Raw genomic sequence first — 20,701 nt, forward strand, 5'->3', positions numbered from 1 at the left:
TTATCTGCTCGGCATCCATGGGAAAGCTTGTTGATAATGAGCCGATGGAAGTGTGGGTAGCATTTGATGATCGAAATGGTGACTGGTTGTGAGGCCAAGGACCATTCCTTTTGAAGGGTCGTTCAGGGCAGCCGATGATGAGTTGATGAAGTTAGGGTTCGGGACACCATGGCTCGAATCGACTAACATGAACGTCGAAGGTGAAGCAGATGATGAAGCAGTCGAAGCCATGGCGGTTGCACCCACGGGGAGTGGATGATTGTGAGTTCCTTCGTATGTTGTAATGAGAATCGACATGTCGTCCAGGCATCGTTGCACCTGAATCGCAAAGAGAATCAAAATCTGAAAGTGTCTTGGCATAACAATGGAGTGTAAGTGGATAATATGAGACTGTACGTACTTGTTTCCTGACCGGGCAGCCTGGGGCTACCGTGCAACGGTAGTAAGCTCGTGGACAAGGGTTTCCTTTAGCAATTTTCTGGCCGTATTTCCTCCATTGACACCCGTCGTTCATCTGCAAAAATGGTTAGCAAAAGAAACTTTTAACTTCAAACTGATCTGTCAATTAGGGGTTTGAACTGTTCGTGAATCGTTCGTACATCGTTCGTTTATTAAGTTTAATAAACGAGTATGAACAAATCTTTTATATTCATTTAATGAACTAACCGAACACAAATATCTTTAAAAAAATAAAATACAAATATAATTTTATTCGTTCAAGCTAAGTTAACTTATACCCTATTTCCAATTATATCATTCAAGTTGAAGTGTTATGTACTTACTGTAGCTGTTTGACATCTTGCTCTAACGGAAACCCTAGCTTTCCTGTTGGATGTGGAAACATCATGGCTCGTGATCGCAGATGAATGACATTGTTGAACCTTGTTCTTCACCGATTCAACATCTGGGGTTTCTTGAATTTCTTTATTCCGATCTTCTCCTCTGATTCCTCGTTGACTTGAACTGGTTTTCAGCATTAACGACAACCCAAGTTCATTATTCTCTTCATCGTCATCATCATCTTGTGATGGCGACCCATGTAGGATATTTAAGTTTCTTTCAATTGCCTGCTGTTGTTCTTGGATCAAACCTTCGGTTCCATTAAGTTGGAGAAAGATTTGAGGGTCCTAAAACATCAAAAAAATTCATAAACTCTAGAATCAAGATCAACAGAAGGAAACTGGAATGAAAATAATTTGAAATAAGAAAGATTAAACACACCTTCACTGTGTTATTTTGCTGAATAACAGCAAACTTCATCTGAAGATCATTGTAATCCTGCAAAGTTTTCTCCACCTCCTTCCTCAACACTTTGTTCTCTTCTTTCATGCGATTCATCTCCCTTTGCAGCATAGACAACTACAAAACATACATACATAACACGTATAATATTACAGGACTTCATATATTCAATTTAAGCAAGCACAATGATCTTTAGCTACCTCTAACGGTGCACCATCTTCTTCTTCTTCTTTCCTTGCGGAAGCGATTGTTGTCTGCTGGTGGTGCTCTTTGTATTGCAAATCTACTGGATTATTATTATTTACTAGCATCTTTGCTTCTCCCGTATGCTGCTGATCTCTAGCATCTATTTTCAGTGACAGATCAATCTCCATTTCCTTTTCTTCTGAAGATATCGCCATTATTTGTAGAAGATTGTAGTTTTAGCTTTAGCTTTGTCTCCTCTGCAAATGCTGCTTTTGAGGCACCAAAGTCAATCCCATCGTCTCATAGAGGTATGATTAGATACAGTAAGAGAAGCATCTAAGCTTTGACTTTAATTAGGTTCCTTAATTAACCCATCAATTAAATTAAAAAAACATATATGCACCATAACAATATTAATAATTAAACAAATATTATATATATATATATATATGTGAGTTTCTTCCTGATATAAATAAAAAACTGAACACATAAGTTTAAGATTAGGGTTTTAATTTTTCAATTAAAAAATCCCATCAAATCACCATTTTCAACCTTATATATATATATATATATATATATATAATGCCAATCTTTTGGATCTTGGAAGTAGATACCTTAATTTTATTTATAGACTAAAGTAAGAATTTAATTTTTTTAAATATTACGTCTAATTATTAAAATATTATTTTTTATCTATTTAAAATTTTAGAGGTAGATCAAGTTTTAAAACTAAGAAAATATATAAATGAGATTTTTTTTGTTCAAAAAACTTTGTATTTTTTCTTGGATATTTATTTCAAGACTTTCCATAATTAATTATTGCATAAAAAATTGTTACAATGAAACTACTTGAAGATTAAAATATTATTAAAAGAAAAGCCATCATCAACTCCGGGGGCCAAGGCCATTGAATGCCTAGGGATCATATATTTCATGAAATTGTAAGCTATACAATATATACCTCATATGACCATTAATATAATATATATAATCCATGTGTATTTTGAACACTAAACTTAATTACCAATCTCTTCACCTATCTCTTAATTAATTTCCTTTTTTGTTTTAATAATCCATGTTTATGTCAATACATTATGCCTCGTGCATTTTTTGTGCTTTTGAACGATTGAATTAGGATAATTTATATCAGATATTATTGAATTATACTTCAATATTTCCTAATTATTAATTTTTTTAAAAATTATAAAATGATCATTAAATTTATCTAAATGTTTTAAAATAATCATTGTTATGTTACAAAATGATCATTAAAATTATTGATTTTCTTATTATTATGACATTGCGGTGTTCATTTTATAATATTTTAATAAATTTAATGACCATTTTCTAATTTTTGAAAGTCCAGTGATCAAAATAATTATTTGAACATAGTTTAATGACATCTTGTGTATTTCACCCTTGTTAACATAACTTAGTGATAAAATATCATTTAATGATCAGGGCTCCTCTCATATGTCTAGTCACTACCTGGTTTACCCAATTAATTTGAACAAGAGTCGCCCAATTAAATTTCTAGATTGACACAATCAATAAAATAAATAGTTAATTGAATAAAATATATGTCAACCCTAGATTAAAGGTGGATCCGCCATTGATAATCTATATAGTATTATATATATATATAGCATTGATTATGGGTAACAAAGTTGTGTATATTAAAAAAGATAAGTACATAAGATACAACGTAAATATATGTGCAGTATTATATCATATCTTTCAAAGTCTTCTTAATTAATAACAACAGATGAATTTGTTGATTTTTTAAAAAAATACAATAAAATCAATAATAAAAAATAAAACTTGCAATAAATTCAGTAAACTAAGCATAACAACTAACAATTGTCTTTGAAATTACATATAAAGACACACAAATTAACCACTAAATAATGAAAATATAATCGTACGTGAAAATGATTAAAATTCAGTCAAATGATTTAAAAATAGAAGATACAAATAAACATCACTATCGGTAAGTGAAGAATAAGCATCATAGATAGTAACACAAAAATGAATATAACGATGACAATACATTGACAATCAATTTTATCACTATCAAATGCGACCTATTTGGGATGATTATAAGCACCTATCAATATGGAAAAAAACATTTTGAGGATTCAAATCATAGATGGATTAATATGATATTCAAATAAACGTCAAGTGCATAGATGCATCAATTTAAAAGAAAACGTGCTACAACAGTAGAGAAACATATTATATGTCGTTTTTATTAGTGAATGGTGATTTAGAAACTATGGTTTATATATTGTATTACATATTAGATAAATAAACAGATGTTGCTATTTTGTGGAGATCAATGCATGGGACCATTGTCAACGGGAGACTCTTGTGCTTGTAGCCTTCTTGAACATTTACCCCCTAATTACCCTTTGAATATTTTAAAATCTATCTTCTTTTTTAAAACTATTTTATCTGATTTCTAATTTTGTTCATTAAATAGATTCTTATTTATTTCAAGGTTTGACTCATGGGGCTGCTACATATATCCAATTGCACATGGCATTATTTGGATTGGATCTTCAGGAATTACTTTATTCATATAAAGAAATGAAATCTTGTAAACTAATTTAGGCTTCATATAATCAATTTTGATCATAGTTTTTTTTAGGATTATACGCTCTAATCAAATTTTTCTATAAAATTTAAATTAATTATTATTATAGTAGTAAAAAACAGTGATCATATCATTATTGCAACGATGATCTGGAAATAAAATTTTGAAATTAAACGTTATCAATTAATTAACTAATTTTTTAATCCAAATGGATTATGATTTAATTTTATTAATTGAGGTAATCGAGAACCCATCACTTCTCGAAATTGATGAGAAGTGGAGGGGGGGAAAACAAATTAATAGTTGACCCAAATTGGTTCTTTAATCCGGTGGATACAATATCATCCTCAAATTATACTTAATTATAGGGCTTAGGGAAACAATCATGTTTTAGGAATCGGAAAGGATCATTTAATTTATTTAAAAACTCCAAACTGGCAGAAAATTAATATTGTCTGGTCTGATAATTTAAATCAAAAAGTTAAAAATATAATTATAATGATAAAAGGTGATGTATTCTTTATAAATAACCTTAGTTTTTGAACAATATTGTTTGTGCAATGTGTCCATGAATATTATATGGACCAAAAGTATAAAGTATACTAGTATAGTATCACACCAAAATACTAAAAAGAAATCAAATCAGTGACTAAAACATAAATAATATTAATGATAAGTTTGAAATAATATTGAACTCATCAAGTGATCTCAGAGATAAATTAGAACAGCTATATCTGTAGGATGTGTATGTTATAAATAGATTAAAAAAACTCTGAATAGATATTACTTTATAATGACTATATAAAAAATCTAAATAATACTACGTAAATCTAATATGATACGATGTGTTATAGTAATAAGTAATACATCCATCTAAATGTGTTTAAAAAACTTTTATACGTAATTATCATCACATTGCTTTTTAAATATAATGGTTGTAGTGTTTTTTTTATTAATTAAATTATGTTTAAACACTAAAATACAATTACATGAAAATATAGTTGCTATCTTAATAATTATACACGGGTATAATTATAAGATATTTTAATTCTATAAACATGTTTGACTGGTAACAAATTACACCAAATATGATAAGAAAGTTGTCTTTTATTTGTCTTGAATGAGATCGAAAGACCAAATAGTGGTTTTAGCCTTGAATAAAAAGCACTAGCAATCCACAACACTAGTAAGGATGAAAAATAGTTTTCACGTACCAAATTAGTTAAAGATGTACATCTATACACGTTCTTCTAAGAGTGTTTACTTCTCAAAAATAATCTAAACCAACCAACCTGTTCCTTCATCACCGTAATAGCACAATTAACCTCTATCACTCGGGACACCGGATGAATATCGGATAAGATATAATTGGAATTGTCAATCAACCAGGTCGAAATGGTTTGAATCAATTCAATTCGGATTTTAAAACTTTCAGGTCATTTAAAGTTTGTCTCCAAACCCAAATGAAGACACCATCTCTGATTGCTTCTATTTGAAAGGAAATGGTATCCTCATTCCTTAAATCTTAACATGGAATCTGAGTTGGAACAGAAGAAATGAAAAAAGGGTACCCCCCAAAACATACAAAACTAGTTTTTCTTTCCTCTCTTTTCAATTTCAAATGATAAAAGATATAAACCATAAGCTATTTGTTGAATTGTGTCCCCATCAACCACAAGTTAAAACCCAGAGACAGTAAAAACTATTTACCCCGCACTAAGTTCTTACATTGCAAGCATAATATAAACCTATTCCTACTCTCTCTCCCTCAACCTTGCTTTTATATATCTTAGAAAGTCCTATGTGAAAAAACCTGGAAGAACTCATCAATGCTCTAAGTTCCAATCCACTATCACAACAGCAACAGACACGTTGTATCCCATCCTTTCTTCTAAAACCAGATTGCTTGTATTTAATCCTAATATTAATAATAATAAAAAGAGGGTAAAAAAGAGAGCAGCTACTTCAATGCATTCAAATTTTACCAAGTCAATTAGAACTTCCACGAGTCAATGCTTCAACGTTGGAATCCATTGTTCTCAATCCAGACGAGACATCACCATGAGTCCCATTATGAGAGTTTAATGGGCTCATTGACTGCATTCGTTGAAAAAGTTTTGCAGACGGTTTCAATTTCGAGTACTGCAGGGGAAAATGTAAAAATCTTTTAGGAGATGCCACACGAGATTTCACCATGAGTAAACAAAGAAAAGCAGAACCTAATTGCATGAGAAAGTTCGATTTTGAAAAAGTGGCTACCTGCTCGAGAAAGGCATTAATCTCCGCTTCTGTAAGACCATCATCATCTCCAGCATTCTCTTCCCACCCAAGGGAACGTAAAAAAGCAGCCTCTTCCTCATCAGGATAAAGGAAAACATCAGGCCTTGAATGCCCATCTCCATTGGTAGAACAGTGCTGAGGTTCAGTATAAGCATCTCCATTCAGGGCCATTTCACTCCTATTGTCAGTTGGCAAGTCAGCAATTGAGATTTCCGGTGCTAGAACACCTGCATCCTTCAGAGTAACAGCAGAATTGGAATCTTCAGTGCCAAGTTCATCTAGATTCTCAGAGACAGGTTGTGACACAGCAGGGCGGGGAACAAGCACAGAAGAAGCAGAGTCCGTAGTAGATTTCTTTTTTAGAAGGTTGAAGAAGTCATTCCTACTCTGGGCTTGGGCAGTTGCTCTCTTCTCCATGGTTAACCGCAATTGAGTCTGATTACGCTCAGCAGGGGCAGACCTGGGGCTGTTGCCTGAACTCCTAAAGGGAGCAGATGCAGCAGCTGAAGGAGAGAAGCTTAGTGGACTATTCACAAGTTTGTTGCTTCCATTAGTAGGACTCAAGTTATCCTTTGTGGTTACTAAGGAGACACCATTAGATTCTCGTGATGGTTTGAGTATGCAAAGCCTGCTCTCACTAGAAATTTTTATGCCATCAGATCTTGAAGTTCCACCTCGTGTGGAGTTAACAGAGACTGAAGGACGCAGCTGCTGTCCAACTTTAGGTTTCGATTTCTCTGAAGGACTGGCCACCTATTGAAAATAGGAAGTGAATAAACACACATATAAAAGTAAAATAAGTAACCTTTAAAAATCTTATCCTAATATAAATTCAATAAGCATAAAATTCAGCAGTTAGGTTGACGTCATAATCTAGTTTTATAAAGAAAATTAGAATAAGATCTCTAACACAGTATATAACCCCAAAGTGTACTTGTAATAAGAAAACAAACACACAGAAAAGCTTAACAATAGCTCACCAGAGTTTTAGGTGTCGATATTGTCACCAAGGGAATTAGTTGCCTTGATTGTTTGATAGCCAGCTCCTCAAGCCTTTGTGTTTCAACATTTAACTACAACAGGGAACACATTATATCTTATTTCCGCACTAATATAATTCTAATGAATAAACTTAAGAACAGAAGAATTGGTCAAGTAACCAAGGGAGGTGTACGAGCACGAGTAGGCCCCTGAGCCACTGCTTCAGCCATATTAAGGCCCATTGTCACAGTAGGAGTCGAGCATGCACAAACATTTGGTGAAGCAATTGCCACACCTCTGCCACTGCTTCCCACACCCACAGGAATGTCTGCTAGAGCTGATGTCCTACAATCACTGCCAATGCCAGGTGAAGTCCCCAATGGCAAGCTCTGCACAGGATTTTTCAAGCCAGGAGATGAAACTCTTCCTAATTCAGACCCAAATTGTCTTTCTTCAGCACCAAGCGAAGGAAAATCACGTTCGAATTCAGATTTATTAATCAAGCCAGGAGACGAAACCCTTCCTACTTCAGACCCTACCAGCCTTTCCTCAGCACCAAGCGAATGAAAATCACGCTCAGAAGCAGATTTTTCACGGACAGCTGTGCTAAGCTTACCATTACCACTGCTGTGATGGCTTTTTCTGTTGCTACTAAATTCATTTGTCGCTTTTCTTGGCCAGGTGTCACTGCGCTTGCCAGTTATCATAGACTTTGAACGCTGTAAGACATCCTTCTCAGATATGCTTGGCAGCAAGTTATCCACAGAATCAGAATAGATTCGGTTCCCATGGTCACTGAAAACAGCATTCTTCCTATCATGGTGAACATTAGTAAATTTTTCCCAATCCCTTTCCCAGTTGCCTTTAGGAAAATTGCTATAAGACCATGAGTCAGAAGAACCTTTGCTACTAGAACTCCTCCTAAAATAGGCAGAAGAGGCCCTATCCAAAACAGATGTCCGGCCTATATCACCATCACTATCAACAGACAACTTATTTCTGGCATGCCTCAATGCAGAATGGTTGTCTATGAAAAAAATTGAATCAAAGATTAGAATATAGAAATCTATTCTCAATTTTGCTTGAAAAGTAGAAGATAGATTTCAAACTTTGCTAACTGTCAAGAGTGCCATCAAAAACTAGGTAAACAAGTTGCAGGCAACTACATAGAAAATCAACTTCTAGAGACATGCCTCTAAATGTAAAATAAAGCAGAAACTTTAAAAATTTTACAATATTGTTCTCATTTTCAAGAAAAAATGAAGATGCACATTTTGAAATATAAAGCATGCACATAGATGTTGATTTTTCTCTTTTTCAAGCAAAATGAAGTTGCAGGCAACTACATAGAAAATAAACCTCCGTATACATACCTCTAAAAGTAAAATAAAGAAACTTAAAAAATTTACATTATTGTTCTCTTTTTCAAGCAAAATGAAGATGCTCATTTAGGAAAAAGAAGCATATACAGTAACAATTTGAGTGTTATATGCATCCTTCAAATGCTATTATCAAATTTCTCCTAAGGAAATCAGCCAACACAGATTTATCAAAGCTGTGAACGCAAGAAAGAAATAATACACCCTGAAGATATAAACTAAAATAACACAGATGATAATGTAAATGGGTGAATTGAATTGCCACTACCAGTAAGACTCCCGCCGCTCTTCAACCACTCCGGTATCAATGAAGGCTCACTTTTTTCCATAATTCTTGCTAAACATGATCATAAAGAAAGAAAGAATTTCCAAAATTTGTTTCTCTTTTTCCAGATTATAACTTCTCGATTCCCAAAATTGTTATATTCCCTTAAGTCCAGCTTCACTTATCAAATACCTTACTTAACATGAACCTAAAGTTTCTAAGTACTAAAACCAAAACCCAAAATTTCCCAATTTCAGAATTATTCTTTTTACACTGTAACTAAGTTTATCCTTCGTGTTCGTCCTATACAATTTACACATCTAAGGTTATCAAACCAGCCAATCAAATTAATAATTCAAAGAAACTAGAATTATGGCATTGCTGAGCAATAAAATATACTTGAAGATTTTCCAAAAATCCTTCTCAAAAACTGTAACTCTCTAAACAAGCGCTTCTGCAATTCAAAGGACCTGATTATATTTTTTCCCCTTAATATTTCAATATCAATAGAAGGGTTGCTTCTAGAGTTCTTCAAAACCCAACAAGAACAAACTAAGAAGACCAAGACCTCCACATATCTAAGATGACAATTCTACCCTTTTCAACAAGAAATTACAAAACAAGACTCTGAATGAAGAACCTAGACCAAATAAGGTCAATAACCAGAAAAACCGAACCCTAAAATATTCCTATCCCTTCTACAAACCTTCTCAAAAACCCAGGTTTTCCTCTCTTTTTGACTATGAACAGGATAGTAACGGAGTAAAAGGAAACGAAATTCTCAGATTATCATAAGGATTATCGGTCGATAACTGCCTAAATTGGATTAAAGAAGTAAAAGAAACTCAATCGAACGGCTCTCGACGCTTCATCGTCCCTCAATTCTATCGCGGTACGAGGTTAAGCGAATCAAATTAAAAAAGCCTATCAGAAAACCAGAAGGAAAAGTGTTTGTCAAATAAACAGAACAGCTTTCTTTCTGTTTTATGACGTTAAGTAAATGGATGAAACGACGTAGTTTTTATGGTGTGAACTTGTGGAGAGAGGAGAAAATGGTTTTTGGAATTGCACCGGTGAAGTCTTGGAAAATGGAAACAGTGAGATAAAATAATAATGTAAGAGTTAGTTCCATCATATGTACCCCAAATTATAATCCTTATTTCAAATTCGTCCTTAAACTTTTAAATGTTCTAATTTCATCCTCAAACTATGACTCTCATTCTAAATTAATCCTTAAACTTTTGAACATTCGAATTTCATCCTATACTATGACCGTCTTTCTAAATTGGTCTCCATACTTTTGAATATTCCAAATTCTTCCAAATACATATTGATTTCAATCATATTCTAACATAAATTTTGATTTTTCAAACATATAATAATATAACTTGGTCTAACGATTTTATTAACAATGGATGTGATTAGTATATACGTATAGTTTGGGATGAAATTGAAATGTTCAAAAAGTTTATGGACCAATTTAGAATGAATGTCATAGTTTAAGGATGAAACTAAAATTTTAAAAGTTTAAGGATTAATTTAAAATTATATTCATGGTTTAGAGAATCATTTATTTAACTTAACAAACGAACCTAAACAAATATTATACAAACGATTCACGAACAATTTACTAAACGTTAGTATCATTTATACCCGTCTCTAGACAATTTGTCTATACTTGTATTTGAGAGGTCTGAGATTGGGTCCGCAAAGAAATAAGTTTGGACGTCAATTAAAAAAATCCAATGGATTTGGGCTGAGACGGTAAGATACTAAGATCCAGTAACTATGGAAACCGAATTCGTCCACCCAATCTGAATCTAACCTCGCAAGAAAAAGACAGCCGCCTATATAAATATCAAAACCCTAAAAATCCAGAACCGAAGGCACATTAAAGAAGGGTTTTACGAGGTGCATAAGCAGAGTAAAACAATAGCTCGTTCACAATATTTTCTCCAGATAACCGTGATCGTCGACGATGCCAAAGTCTAAGCGTAACAAGATAGGTTTGTCTTCTTTAAATCTTCCACCATTAATATATATATATATATATATATATATATTGTGGTTATAATGTTATAAAATGTTTGATTTACGTGGTATTTGCAGTTTCACTATCAAAGACGAAGAAGAAGGGTAAGGAACATAAAGAATCAATCGTGAATTCCATAAGGGAATCTGCGGAAAGTTACAATTCTATCTATGTTTTCTCCTTCGAGAACATGAGAAATCTTAAATTCAAGGAGTTTAGAGAGCAGCTCAAGTCTAGCAGCAGGTAAAAATTTTAAATTCAAGAACCCATTTCCCCTTTATTGTTGATCGTTTCTGTTAAATGGTGTGGGTTTTTCTTCAGATTTTTCCTTGGTTCAAATAAAGTTATGCAAGTTGCATTAGGCCGTTCTGCTTCTGATGAGATTAGGCCAGGTCTTTACAAAGTCTCTAAGGTACATTGTAATAACGCGTGTGTGTGTGTGTGTTTGTCTTTGTTGTTTATGTTTAAGTTTTTGTTGCTTTTCTATGTTACAATTACCGCCATTGTTGAATTGTTTTAAAGCTTCTGCGTGGGGATGCTGGACTTTTTCTTACCAACCTGACAAGAGAAGAAGTCGAAAGGTATATGTTTAGGATGTTATGATTCGAATTCAGCTTCCCTTTTATGTATCTTTTTAGTTTCCTTACCATTTTTTGTGCAGCCTGTTTAATAAATTTGAAGAAAACGACTTTGCAAAGACAGGAACCATTGCAACTGAAAAGGTCTGAGAAAGATGATATCTTGTTGTTCTGCATTACATTGTTTATGTTATTTGATAATTAAACCTCTGGGTTTGCGCTTGCTTTCTATGTTTCCAGGTGGAACTTTTGGAAGGTCCTTTGGATCAGTTCACACATGAGATGGAGCCCTTTCTGCGCAAGCAAGGCATGCCAGTTCGGTTGAACAAAGGTCAGTTATTTGTCTCTTATGTTTTTCCATCATACATGTATGGAATCCATTTCGATTGAATTTGCATACTAACTTGATCTGTGTTGTACAGGTGTTGTGGAACTTGTTTCAGACTTTGTTGTCTGTGAGGAAGGAAAGCCTTTGTCACCAGAGTCTGCTCGGATACTGGTCTGTTTGTGTTTCATACCTCCATTCCTAGTCATAATATAATATCAGTGAAGAAAATATTGGATTAGTATTTAGTTTTAGTCGGTCATCTGCTGTTACTTGCAATCATTTGATGATGGTTTTGTCCACTGGAACTCTAATTTTGATGATGTTTTTTATTTGTTTGCAGCGTTTGTTGGGTATCAAAATGGCTACTTTCCGATTAAACTTGATATGTAGATGGAGTCCTGAGGACTTTGAACTTTACAAGGAAGGACTAGAAGAATCTGATGTTGAATGCGCCTAGACCAATGCTTCCAGATTGAAGACAATCATTCAAATTTCATGTATTGTTACCATCTTGGTTGTTATGGATGACAATGTGTTATCACAAAGTAAAATGCAGCTGCATTACCGTTGGTGCTGGTTTCTTAGTTTTGTATTGCTTTCTTGTTATTGTAGTCCAGGTGTTTAGCTGGTTTATTTTATTCTGCAACTGTTGCACTAAATTTTGATATCTTTTAACATATTTGCCTCATTATCTCTGTAAAATCTTCTGTTATAGTATTAAATCCATTTGAAATTGCAACACCCTCGATCCTCCTTTGATTCTTATCTATGGTATTGTTAACTTGGGATTGCAGTGTTTAATAAACACGAAAACATCGTAATAGACATGCGCATGGTATGCTAATCTGGTTATGGCCAGCAACTATGTTGCTTTTACAAGGCAATGATGAAATGGATCGTTAATGTATCTAAATGAGAGGAATAATCTGAAAACCGAAAATTTTGATTCACATTTTCTTCCTCGTGGAATGGCAAGCAAACTAAGCTTTACTGGTTAAGCTAATGAGGAGCCGAATTGGCATCAAATCATTGATGTGCGTAGCAGGGGAACAAGAGTACCAAGTAAACATGGTCATATGCATCAATGCAAATCCACATGCAATTTTTAGAAGAAAACCTTGATAGATTGACCTCTGTTCCAAAATGAAGTTTTTGCATCCCATAAAATTGTAAATGAGCCACACTGTTTCTTCAGCGACGTAAACACAAAGTCACAATGCTGCCAACTCGGCCTTTGTACCCTCCAAAAGTTCTAGCTCATCACGCCAGCCTTCCAGTTTTGCCAACTTTTCCAACTGTTCTGGCTTCATATCTTGCTGAGGAGTTTCCTGTTGTTGAGCTTCTGCTAGTCGAATCTACATAAGAAAACCAATATTCACGTTAAATAAAAAAACACATAAAATTTGACTCTTAGTTATCAAAAGCATGCCGGATTTAGAACAAGTTTTTCCTCAAAAAGCATAAGAGCACCATGCCGCCCTCCATGTTATTAAGTGCAGAAACTGCAGGCTCAAGTCACTCTCAGTCATCAAACATGTTTAGGAACAATATAAAGTTGAAATTTGCATAAACAATGCATATAGTTGGTTTTTTTCTGCAAACAAGCCTCTTTAGATACGTGCAAACTGCAGACACCCCATGCATCCTTGCACAAGAACCAAAATCTTATTTAAAGCCTCTTCAGGGAGCGCAACTGATCCAGAAAGGAAAGAAAGAAAGTGCAGGTGTCCACATTAATTCAAATATGGAGACCCACAGCAAGGGAACAAGTTAAGAGGGATGTGCAGCAAAATGTAAACTGATAGCAATGTCTTTCATTATACTCGAAAGAGGCAGAAAATAGCATAAACCATACACATAATTTGAAGAAACTCGACCAAGCATTACAGTAACAAAGTAGCAAGGAATAGTTCTTATTTTACACTTCCTTTTAGAACTTTTTTCAGAATTCTGCACCATATGCAGAACTAAAGCCACCGAGACCATGTGGTCATGCCAACTAAATGCACAAAGATTCAATATATAAATGCATATGAGGTCAATTTAGTAAACAGAAAAGAAAGATTTTATTAATTAGAATAAGTGGAATATGAAATTATATATATTTTTCCATTTCCAGTTCTCTTTATTTATTTCAAAACTTCAAAAAGCAATTTCCAATTTGTTCTCCTCCCATCACAGATGATTCTTCAATGATCACATTTGATAGTGATGAGTCTTCTCTCTCTTGAACTGAAAGGCCAGATCTATTTATTTATTTTAATGTAAAGGACGGATTTGATTTTAGGTGAAGGTTTTTACACTGAAAAGACTGAATTTTTCTTATTTCAAGAGTTTACTATTGTGTACTATAATGCTGGACAAATTCTTCTACATATTAAGTGTAAAGAACCATACCTTCTTTTTAAGTGCTCGAATCTTTTTATCAAGGTCTAGAACTGGTTGCCCAACATCTGAGGCCTCCACTGAGTTTGAGGGAGGAGAGGCTGATACAGGATTTGGGGAAAACGCAAGATCAGTCATCTGAGATGTCAATGATTTAACAGACTCTGATCCATCATCTAAATCTTCCTTTGTTACATCCTCTCCTTTACTCTCATTATCTTCCATGGCTTCTGAGTTCTTGCCCTTTTCAAGAGCAGCCTGCCATAAATAATTGATAAATGAAATACTAAGTGTTAATGTACAGATATTCACAAACCATATCATATAGCCTCCCTGCAATGGTGCAAAAACTAAGCAAGAAAAGAAAACAACCATCTGCTTGGAGGCTTGAAATGAGCCACGGCTCAAGCATAGGCAAAAATGGCAAAGGGACAAAATTTTGTGATAAACATTAGGCTAACATGCAAATCTAGGCCAACTAAAGTTTCACAGAAAGCAAAAGAAATGAAACATCTCTCTTTGTGAGAAAGTTTAATGAACCAAGCAAGAAAATGCAATGAGCCAAAAATTGCAAAAACCATTGAACAGAAGTTTGTGAAAGATCACAGCAACAAGCTTCATACTTGTAGTCGTTTCTCCTTCTTTCGTTCATTTCTCTTTGCTGACTTAGTCTTCGGTTTTGCATCTGCAGGTGGATCATAACCTGGAGGCACTACTTGTGATGCTGCCATCTCCTTTTTCCACTGCACCATCAATTAAAACAAAGATCAATGCCAATAAATTGTAATGAAAGAACAACGACAGCAACAACAGTTTGCAAGGAGATATTTCAATGAAATAAAACTTTGAATCCACTAACTCAAGAGAACAAAGTCTCCACTGGACTTTGGCTGAATGGCACAGCCACGGTACTGATGGAATGTGGCAATGTATAATGTCATTAAACAACAACTTAAGTACTTTAACATGAAACTTTGAGCTCCAAAACTCACCCATAGCTCCATAGGCAAAAAATTCCCACATTCACAAAGCACCAAATATCATGTACCATCCACCATCCATCCATCTACTCATACATAGACATAAGCAAGACATACTCGTCAAAAAAACCTAAAATTTGATGCCATCCCTCTTCTCCTCCTCTTCTAATCACTAAAACAAGCGAAAAGAAGACAATTACACGCACGGAAACGCATACATTACATATATAAACTTCGGACATACCAGGGCACCTTTAGACTGGTAAATGGCGACTTCCTCTTGGGGAACATACCCCGCCCGAATACGAATGGGTTTGCGGAGAGTGCCGTCGGGTCTTCGAGTAGGCGCCAAAATTCTCTCTCCTTCTTTTAGGGTTTTGCTCAATTCCGCCATCTTCTGCAATTGCTCTTCACCTCCCCCAATACTACTGGCCATTGATATAATATTTTTGAAATTAATCAATTGGCTTCGCTATGATCTGTGGGACTCCGATTACTGCTTCAGCTCGAGAAACCGATCAAAATGAATTTATTGTTTCATAATCCTATCAGTTCGAAAAGGTTTAAGAATTTAAAAATTGATAGAAATATATTTGTAAGGTACTCAATTGCAGATGTTATTATTACATTTAGGTCCCCTAAAGTTTCTGTTGTTCGAGTTTAGTCCTTTTAAATTTTTTAGTATGAATATCCTAAAGTTATATTGAATCCAACAAAATTCGGAGATCAGACTCTTAGATTAATGATAATTGTTTCAGAGTTATTTTTCTTATTCAAAAAATTTCCATTTTTTTTATCACTTTCAACTCAACGACGTGAAATAATAAGACTAATATCAGAGAGCAATAGAGCATTGGATGACATTCTATGAAAACATCGCTGTATGTTTGGTCTTTGGTTTGCTTAATGGCGCAGGCTTCAAGCAGTTTTCATATTCGGGTTTTATTGCCATTACAGGAATGTCTGCAGGTGGTTAGCAGCTGCTGAGTTACCTGCTGGTTTTTAGCATAGGAAACTTGAAGGCATTTGTGAATGTTTTGGTGCCATATGGTAGTAAGGATAGCAATACAAATTTTCTATTATTTTAACTTAATTGAACAATAAATTTCAGGCAAAAGCTCATATTGTCACGGACCCTGCCAGGAATTATTGTCCTTCACGTTCATTTTAAGCCAAGGAAATAGGCAAAAACTTGGGATATGGCATTATCGTTTCGGAAGTTAAAAAAAATGGAAAAACTGTGGTTTGATAGTTTAGACTGTTATATGATACATATGATATCATATCAAACAAAGACAACTATGAGCTGAATGATATTTTGATTCAATTGAAAGCTGTACAAACACGCCTGATTTCTCCATTAGACCCTGTTTTCACCCCAATTTGTCCCATCTTGACAATGGATTCAACGAAATCTGCTTCAAAAGATGATCCAAAAATTGGATTGAGGAATCCAAAATAGGAGTCCACCACCATCCTGGTGCTGTCATCGTCGTATAGCCTGGCATCGGATTCCAACACCGCTAAGCCATTTCTAACGTTGTCCAATATCTGTTTATCGAATGCTCCCTCGCTGCCTCGATCCATCGGCAACCTCAAGTTAACGTCTCCGTTCTGGGGGCAGATGGATTTCAGCTCCGGCAAGAAATCAGGGTTTATTGCAGGGTCTGAACCCCCACCGGGGGAGAAGTTGTAAAGCCTTTTGGTCATGAAAAAACAAGCTGTCGTCCCTATTGTATGTGCCGCTGCATGCATTTTCATTGGCGAAACGCCAAAACAAAACAAAAATAGCATTAGATAATCACAGTGGAGGACCATCTATTATTAATTGGCACATTCAACAAAGTGCTAAAGCTAGACTATTGTTCATGCATCTGTCCTAGAAAGGGAAAAAAAACTTGAAAACTCCATCTTATCTGTCTAGCATGGTGCTCAATAAATGGTAATGTGAACAAGTAGGTTAAGTAGATCGTTGGCGGTTCACCCTTTTAATTTGGACGAAGAACTATAACCAATGATTATACGATCATTGGTTGGTGATTTCGATGATAGAGAGATAAAGGAAAGTTGTTTGAGAGAGAGAAGAATCCCAAAGATTCTAGGAGTGCCCTCTCTTCTTCGCAGAGAAGTTTGTATATTTGATCTTTTGTATGTGTTAATGTCAAATCTAAAATCATGGACCAACAAAGTATATAAATATAATTATCAGTCAATTGAATTTATCAAAAGTTTTGCCAAAAATTTTTAGTAAATGGAAGGATTTCCTTCATGAAAAAAAAACCCTTCTGATGTGATTTGATTTTAGTATGGAGGTGGGGGAATTGTATCTCCGAAAAATTTGTCTCCGAAAACATAACAGTATGTATGACTATGTCATGATTTATTAGTTGAGTTCCTACTGCAACAATGATGCCATCAAACATGCATGAGAGAGAGAAAAGGGTAACTTACAGCTAAGAAGCACAAGGTCTTTCTCCGAGAGACCTTTCTGAAGAAACTTATCCTTGAGTTGTTGGATTGAGTCGCTAACATCTGGCATATTAGCTGCCAGAGAAACATCCGAAACCCTTCCATCTCTACGTCCTGTTGGCACATCATACAATGGTCCATTTGCCTACATGCCATATATACATACAACCAATTAACAAAGATGAGAGAATAAAGATGTACATACATACATCAATGGAACCAAGTGCATGTAAGCACGTATTTTGTACCAATACTATAGCATCTCGAGCTGCTAAGGCGACTATATCAGCACAGGAAACAACTCCTGGACATGTAGCTTCGAGCTGAGCTTTGGCTTGCTCTATCACTTCAAATCCCCCAACTCCCTGGTGACTAAACGCGTGTCTCTCAGCATTTGGACCGTTTTCTGTCAGTATTGAACCATCACAGCCCTGGAATTGATACCATATGCATCCATGGTTCCAATATTAAAGATCAGTTCCCACTGATTTTAACATGAAGTTAATGAAAAATTGAAGAAGAGAGATGGAGGAGGGAGAAAGACCTCAACAAAGCAGTCATGGAAATGGAGCCTGAGCAAGACAGGAGGGATGTTGGAGCTCGATCGGGCAGCATTTCGAACAACGCTAGAGACAATGGACTCGGCATCTGGGCATGTGTTGGCATAGAACCCCACTGAGAGCTGGCCTTGAGAAACCTCAATGCAAAATGCAGATAACAGTAACAGTAGAAATAAGAACGCAAAACCCATTGTTTAATATGTTAAGTACTAACAGTAATCATCAACAAAAACAATATCTTCAAGGAGGAAGACGAGTATACATACATATATATGAATATATGTATAATAGTGAGTCAAAATACAAAGAAAAGGCTGAGGAATTTAAGTAAGCGGTGGAGGGCTCAGCAGTTATAATGCTGACAGCTTGTTCTTGGAGAGAGAAGCCAATGTGTCAACTCTCAAATGGCTTCCCATTTCTCTACCGTATTTATAGTACTCATTTTTTAAAATTCTTCTTACTTTTAATTTTCATGTGTGTACAGATATATTTTCTTAGAATATTTTTTTTAGTTAAACGTAATAATTTTTGTGAGACTCGATCCTACGATCTCAAAATTAAAAATATTGGACTCTACCAAATAAGCTGGATGGACATTATATTTTCTTAGAATATGATTCCATATTAATATGGTCAACCCAAGATTTAGCAATACTTGTAGTTCTTTTTTTCCCTTTTATTGTAGACACATAAAATGCAATTTTAAAAATATTAGGGTAAAAATGTGATTTGAATTAAAATTACAATAGATAATGATTAATTTTTTAATCAGTATTAATTAATCTAATTATATTAAATATTAGGTCCATTAAACAAAAATTAGTGGTTCGATTCCTAATATCATGAATAGAATATCTATAATATACATCTTATTTAAATTAATTAATCAATAAATTAAATATAGAAATATTATAAAAATATCCATCTTGCAGCGTAAAGGAATTGCTAATAAGTGTTGGTACAAGTGGCTGGGATTCAACAATTTGATTTTATAAGACAAAGTTTGACTCTTACCATCGCCACTCTTTAGGAGCAATTTATAAATTTCTATGTAAATCCTAATTGAGTCTTAAATATGCCCTCACCTTAGACCGGGAGAGTCATCCTTATCTAAACTTTATTGTACAAAAAAAATACCCGATAATTAAGTGAAAATATCTTCCACAACTACCTAAAAATAAATGCATTCTCCACTTGGGGCCCAATATATTTAATCCCTTCTTCCCATGAGAGGAGGGAAATTTGGGAGAGATGGTGATAGGATTATATAGGTAAAATTATGATACGAGTCCATGTATTTGATTAAATTTTGAAATTTAATCTTTATATTTTAAAAATTATGTCACTAGTCCTTGTACATTATTGCTAAAAGGTTATTGTGATTATACATTTTGACCCTTTACTTTCATAGTTTTTACATTTTTATTAAATAATTTTTATTTAAAACTATACATTTGTTATGGGGTTCATGCCTTCCATGTTTTATTTTGTTTAAGCAAGCGAATGATTCACCAATTTCTTCTAGCAAAAGAAATATTTTTAAATTATAATAAATTGGAATTTTTGTCACTCGAACCGACAGTATTGATAAATCATGAGTAATTAGGCACATGTTTTATATCCAGAGTTAAGTACGATCAAAATTATTTCTTCTATTTACAAGAACCAAACGTGATATGTTATACAAGGTACATCACTCAATCAAATATAAAAAAAATCAATGCTATAGAACTTAAAACATGGGTCTCCCAGTCCAAAGGGAGTCTATTGGCACAGGCGACTGTAAGTTCATTATCAAAAAATAATTAGAGCGATGGCTCTCATGACCTGTACAGATTATCAAACAATTAAATCCTTTATAGTGACATTTATTGTTGAAAACCCCATCACTAACGCTTTCTTGGTAGGATGACAATGTGATCCCAAATCGATGAAATTTTATCTGATTTAACTTGATAAGGTCGCGTTTTTTAAAAAAAAATTGGGTTTAAAATGGGTTTAGGGTCAAATTTTATATAGGGTAAGGTCGGGTCGGATTCAGGTGGAGGGTGAACAATCTCCGACTCGACCCGAGAGTAATAGTGTAATTTTAACATATAAATTTTATGAATAATTACTATAATACCTCCTCTCTATATAATTTTTTAATCAGGTCCTTATTTTATACCGGTTCAGGTTGTTTCGGATCGGATTTATACTCTAAAAATTTCGGATTGGATCGGATTTGGATAGAAGAAATGTGATTTTCAACTTAAATGGAGTGTGTATTTTTTGGATCGAATTAGATTCAGATGAAGGATGTATATTTTCAAGTCAGATTGAATTGACCAAAAATCCGACCCAATTTGACCCGTTCTCCTCCCTACTTCTTTGTTCTCGATTGAAATAAAATTGCACCACAAGTTGGAGTGAAACAATCCTTAATTTAAACCCACAGGTT

The 20,701-nt window shown here is 34.3% G+C and overlaps 5 protein-coding genes across 6 annotated transcripts; 1 reads left to right on the forward strand and 4 right to left on the reverse strand.

Moving 5' to 3' along the window:
* LOC120201598 (probable WRKY transcription factor 9) lies at nt 1-1,643 on the reverse strand. The gene is made up of 5 exons (XM_039202184.1): nt 1,443-1,643; nt 1,222-1,359; nt 783-1,127; nt 401-514; nt 1-318 (listed from the first exon to the last, which is right to left on the reverse strand). The coding sequence occupies exons 1-5, from the start codon at nt 1,641-1,643 to the stop codon at nt 1-3; spliced, it is 1,116 nt and encodes a 371-aa protein (XP_039058115.1).
* A 3,959-nt stretch (nt 1,644-5,602) lies between these two features.
* LOC120201600 lies at nt 5,603-8,993 on the reverse strand. Its single transcript, XM_039202185.1, has 5 exons — nt 8,933-8,993; nt 7,465-8,366; nt 7,285-7,377; nt 6,284-7,057; nt 5,603-6,166 (listed from the first exon to the last, which is right to left on the reverse strand). Exons 1-5 carry the CDS (start codon nt 8,991-8,993, stop codon nt 6,014-6,016), a joined length of 1,983 nt encoding a protein of 660 aa, XP_039058116.1. The 3' UTR covers nt 5,603-6,013.
* A 1,833-nt stretch (nt 8,994-10,826) lies between these two features.
* Nucleotides 10,827-12,608, forward strand: LOC120201651 (mRNA turnover protein 4 homolog). The gene is made up of 8 exons (XM_039202222.1): nt 10,827-10,935; nt 11,039-11,204; nt 11,283-11,373; nt 11,484-11,542; nt 11,623-11,683; nt 11,780-11,870; nt 11,962-12,038; nt 12,208-12,608. The coding sequence occupies exons 1-8, from the start codon at nt 10,908-10,910 to the stop codon at nt 12,322-12,324; spliced, it is 690 nt and encodes a 229-aa protein (XP_039058153.1). The 5' UTR covers nt 10,827-10,907; the 3' UTR covers nt 12,325-12,608.
* Nucleotides 12,609-12,732: 124 nt separating this feature from the next.
* Nucleotides 12,733-15,776, reverse strand: LOC120201650 (partner of Y14 and mago-like). 2 transcript variants are annotated; one of them, XM_039202220.1, is made up of 4 exons: nt 15,477-15,776; nt 14,876-14,995; nt 14,265-14,510; nt 12,733-13,222 (listed from the first exon to the last, which is right to left on the reverse strand). In XM_039202220.1, the coding sequence occupies exons 1-4, from the start codon at nt 15,666-15,668 to the stop codon at nt 13,079-13,081; spliced, it is 702 nt and encodes a 233-aa protein (XP_039058151.1). In that variant the 5' UTR covers nt 15,669-15,776; the 3' UTR covers nt 12,733-13,078. The 2 variants fall into 2 exon arrangements, with proteins under 2 accessions (XP_039058151.1, XP_039058152.1); XM_039202221.1 differs by lacking the exon at nt 12,733-13,222 and adding an exon at nt 13,462-13,560.
* A 676-nt stretch (nt 15,777-16,452) lies between these two features.
* On the reverse strand, nt 16,453-18,639 carry LOC120201652 (peroxidase 43-like). The gene is made up of 4 exons (XM_039202223.1): nt 18,246-18,639; nt 17,950-18,132; nt 17,684-17,846; nt 16,453-16,977 (listed from the first exon to the last, which is right to left on the reverse strand). The coding sequence occupies exons 1-4, from the start codon at nt 18,450-18,452 to the stop codon at nt 16,556-16,558; spliced, it is 975 nt and encodes a 324-aa protein (XP_039058154.1). The 5' UTR covers nt 18,453-18,639; the 3' UTR covers nt 16,453-16,555.
* Between the last annotated feature and the right edge of the window lie 2,062 nt (nt 18,640-20,701).

This window comes from Hibiscus syriacus, unplaced genomic scaffold (genome assembly GCF_006381635.1).
Source record: "Hibiscus syriacus cultivar Baekdansim isolate YM2019G1 unplaced genomic scaffold, ASM638163v2 tig00007895_pilon, whole genome shotgun sequence".
NCBI lineage: Eukaryota > Viridiplantae > Streptophyta > Magnoliopsida > Malvales > Malvaceae > Hibiscus > Hibiscus syriacus.

Bases quoted from the DNA above. Each gene is read 5' to 3' on its own strand.
- LOC120201598 (XM_039202184.1), bottom strand. From the start codon at position 1,643: ATGGCGATATCTTCAGAAGAAAAGGAAATGGAGATTGATCTGTCACTG. The intron at 1,360-1,442 runs GTAGCTAAAGAT...TATGTTTTGTAG, and splicing joins AAGATGGTGCACCGTTAGAG to TTGTCTATGCTGCAAAGGGA. The intron at 515-782 runs GTAAGTACATAA...CCATTTTTGCAG, and splicing joins CAAGATGTCAAACAGCTACA to ATGAACGACGGGTGTCAATG.
- LOC120201600 (XM_039202185.1), bottom strand. From the start codon at position 8,993: ATGGAAAAAAGTGAGCCTTCATTGATACCGGAGTGGTTGAAGAGCGGC. The intron at 7,378-7,464 runs GTTACTTGACCA...TCCCTGTTGTAG, and splicing joins GTGCTCGTACACCTCCCTTG to TTAAATGTTGAAACACAAAG. The intron at 7,058-7,284 runs GTGAGCTATTGT...TATTTTCAATAG, and splicing joins TATCGACACCTAAAACTCTG to GTGGCCAGTCCTTCAGAGAA.
- LOC120201651 (XM_039202222.1), top strand. From the start codon at position 10,908: ATGCCAAAGTCTAAGCGTAACAAGATAG. The intron at 11,205-11,282 runs GTAAAAATTTTA...GTTTTTCTTCAG, and splicing joins CAGCTCAAGTCTAGCAGCAG to ATTTTTCCTTGGTTCAAATA. The intron at 11,374-11,483 runs GTACATTGTAAT...ATTGTTTTAAAG, and splicing joins GTCTTTACAAAGTCTCTAAG to CTTCTGCGTGGGGATGCTGG.
- LOC120201650 (XM_039202220.1), bottom strand. From the start codon at position 15,668: ATGGCCAGTAGTATTGGGGGAGGTGAAGAGCAATTGCAGAAGATGGCG. The intron at 14,511-14,875 runs GTATGAAGCTTG...TATTTATGGCAG, and splicing joins AGAAGGAGAAACGACTACAA to GCTGCTCTTGAAAAGGGCAA. The intron at 13,223-14,264 runs GTATGGTTCTTT...TTTCTTATGTAG, and splicing joins TTCGAGCACTTAAAAAGAAG to ATTCGACTAGCAGAAGCTCA.
- LOC120201652 (XM_039202223.1), bottom strand. From the start codon at position 18,452: ATGGGTTTTGCGTTCTTATTTCTACTGTTACTGTTATCTGCATTTTGC. The intron at 18,133-18,245 runs GTCTTTCTCCCT...TATCAATTCCAG, and splicing joins TCCATGACTGCTTTGTTGAG to GGCTGTGATGGTTCAATACT. The intron at 16,978-17,683 runs GTAAGTTACCCT...AAATGCATGCAG, and splicing joins AGACCTTGTGCTTCTTAGCT to CGGCACATACAATAGGGACG.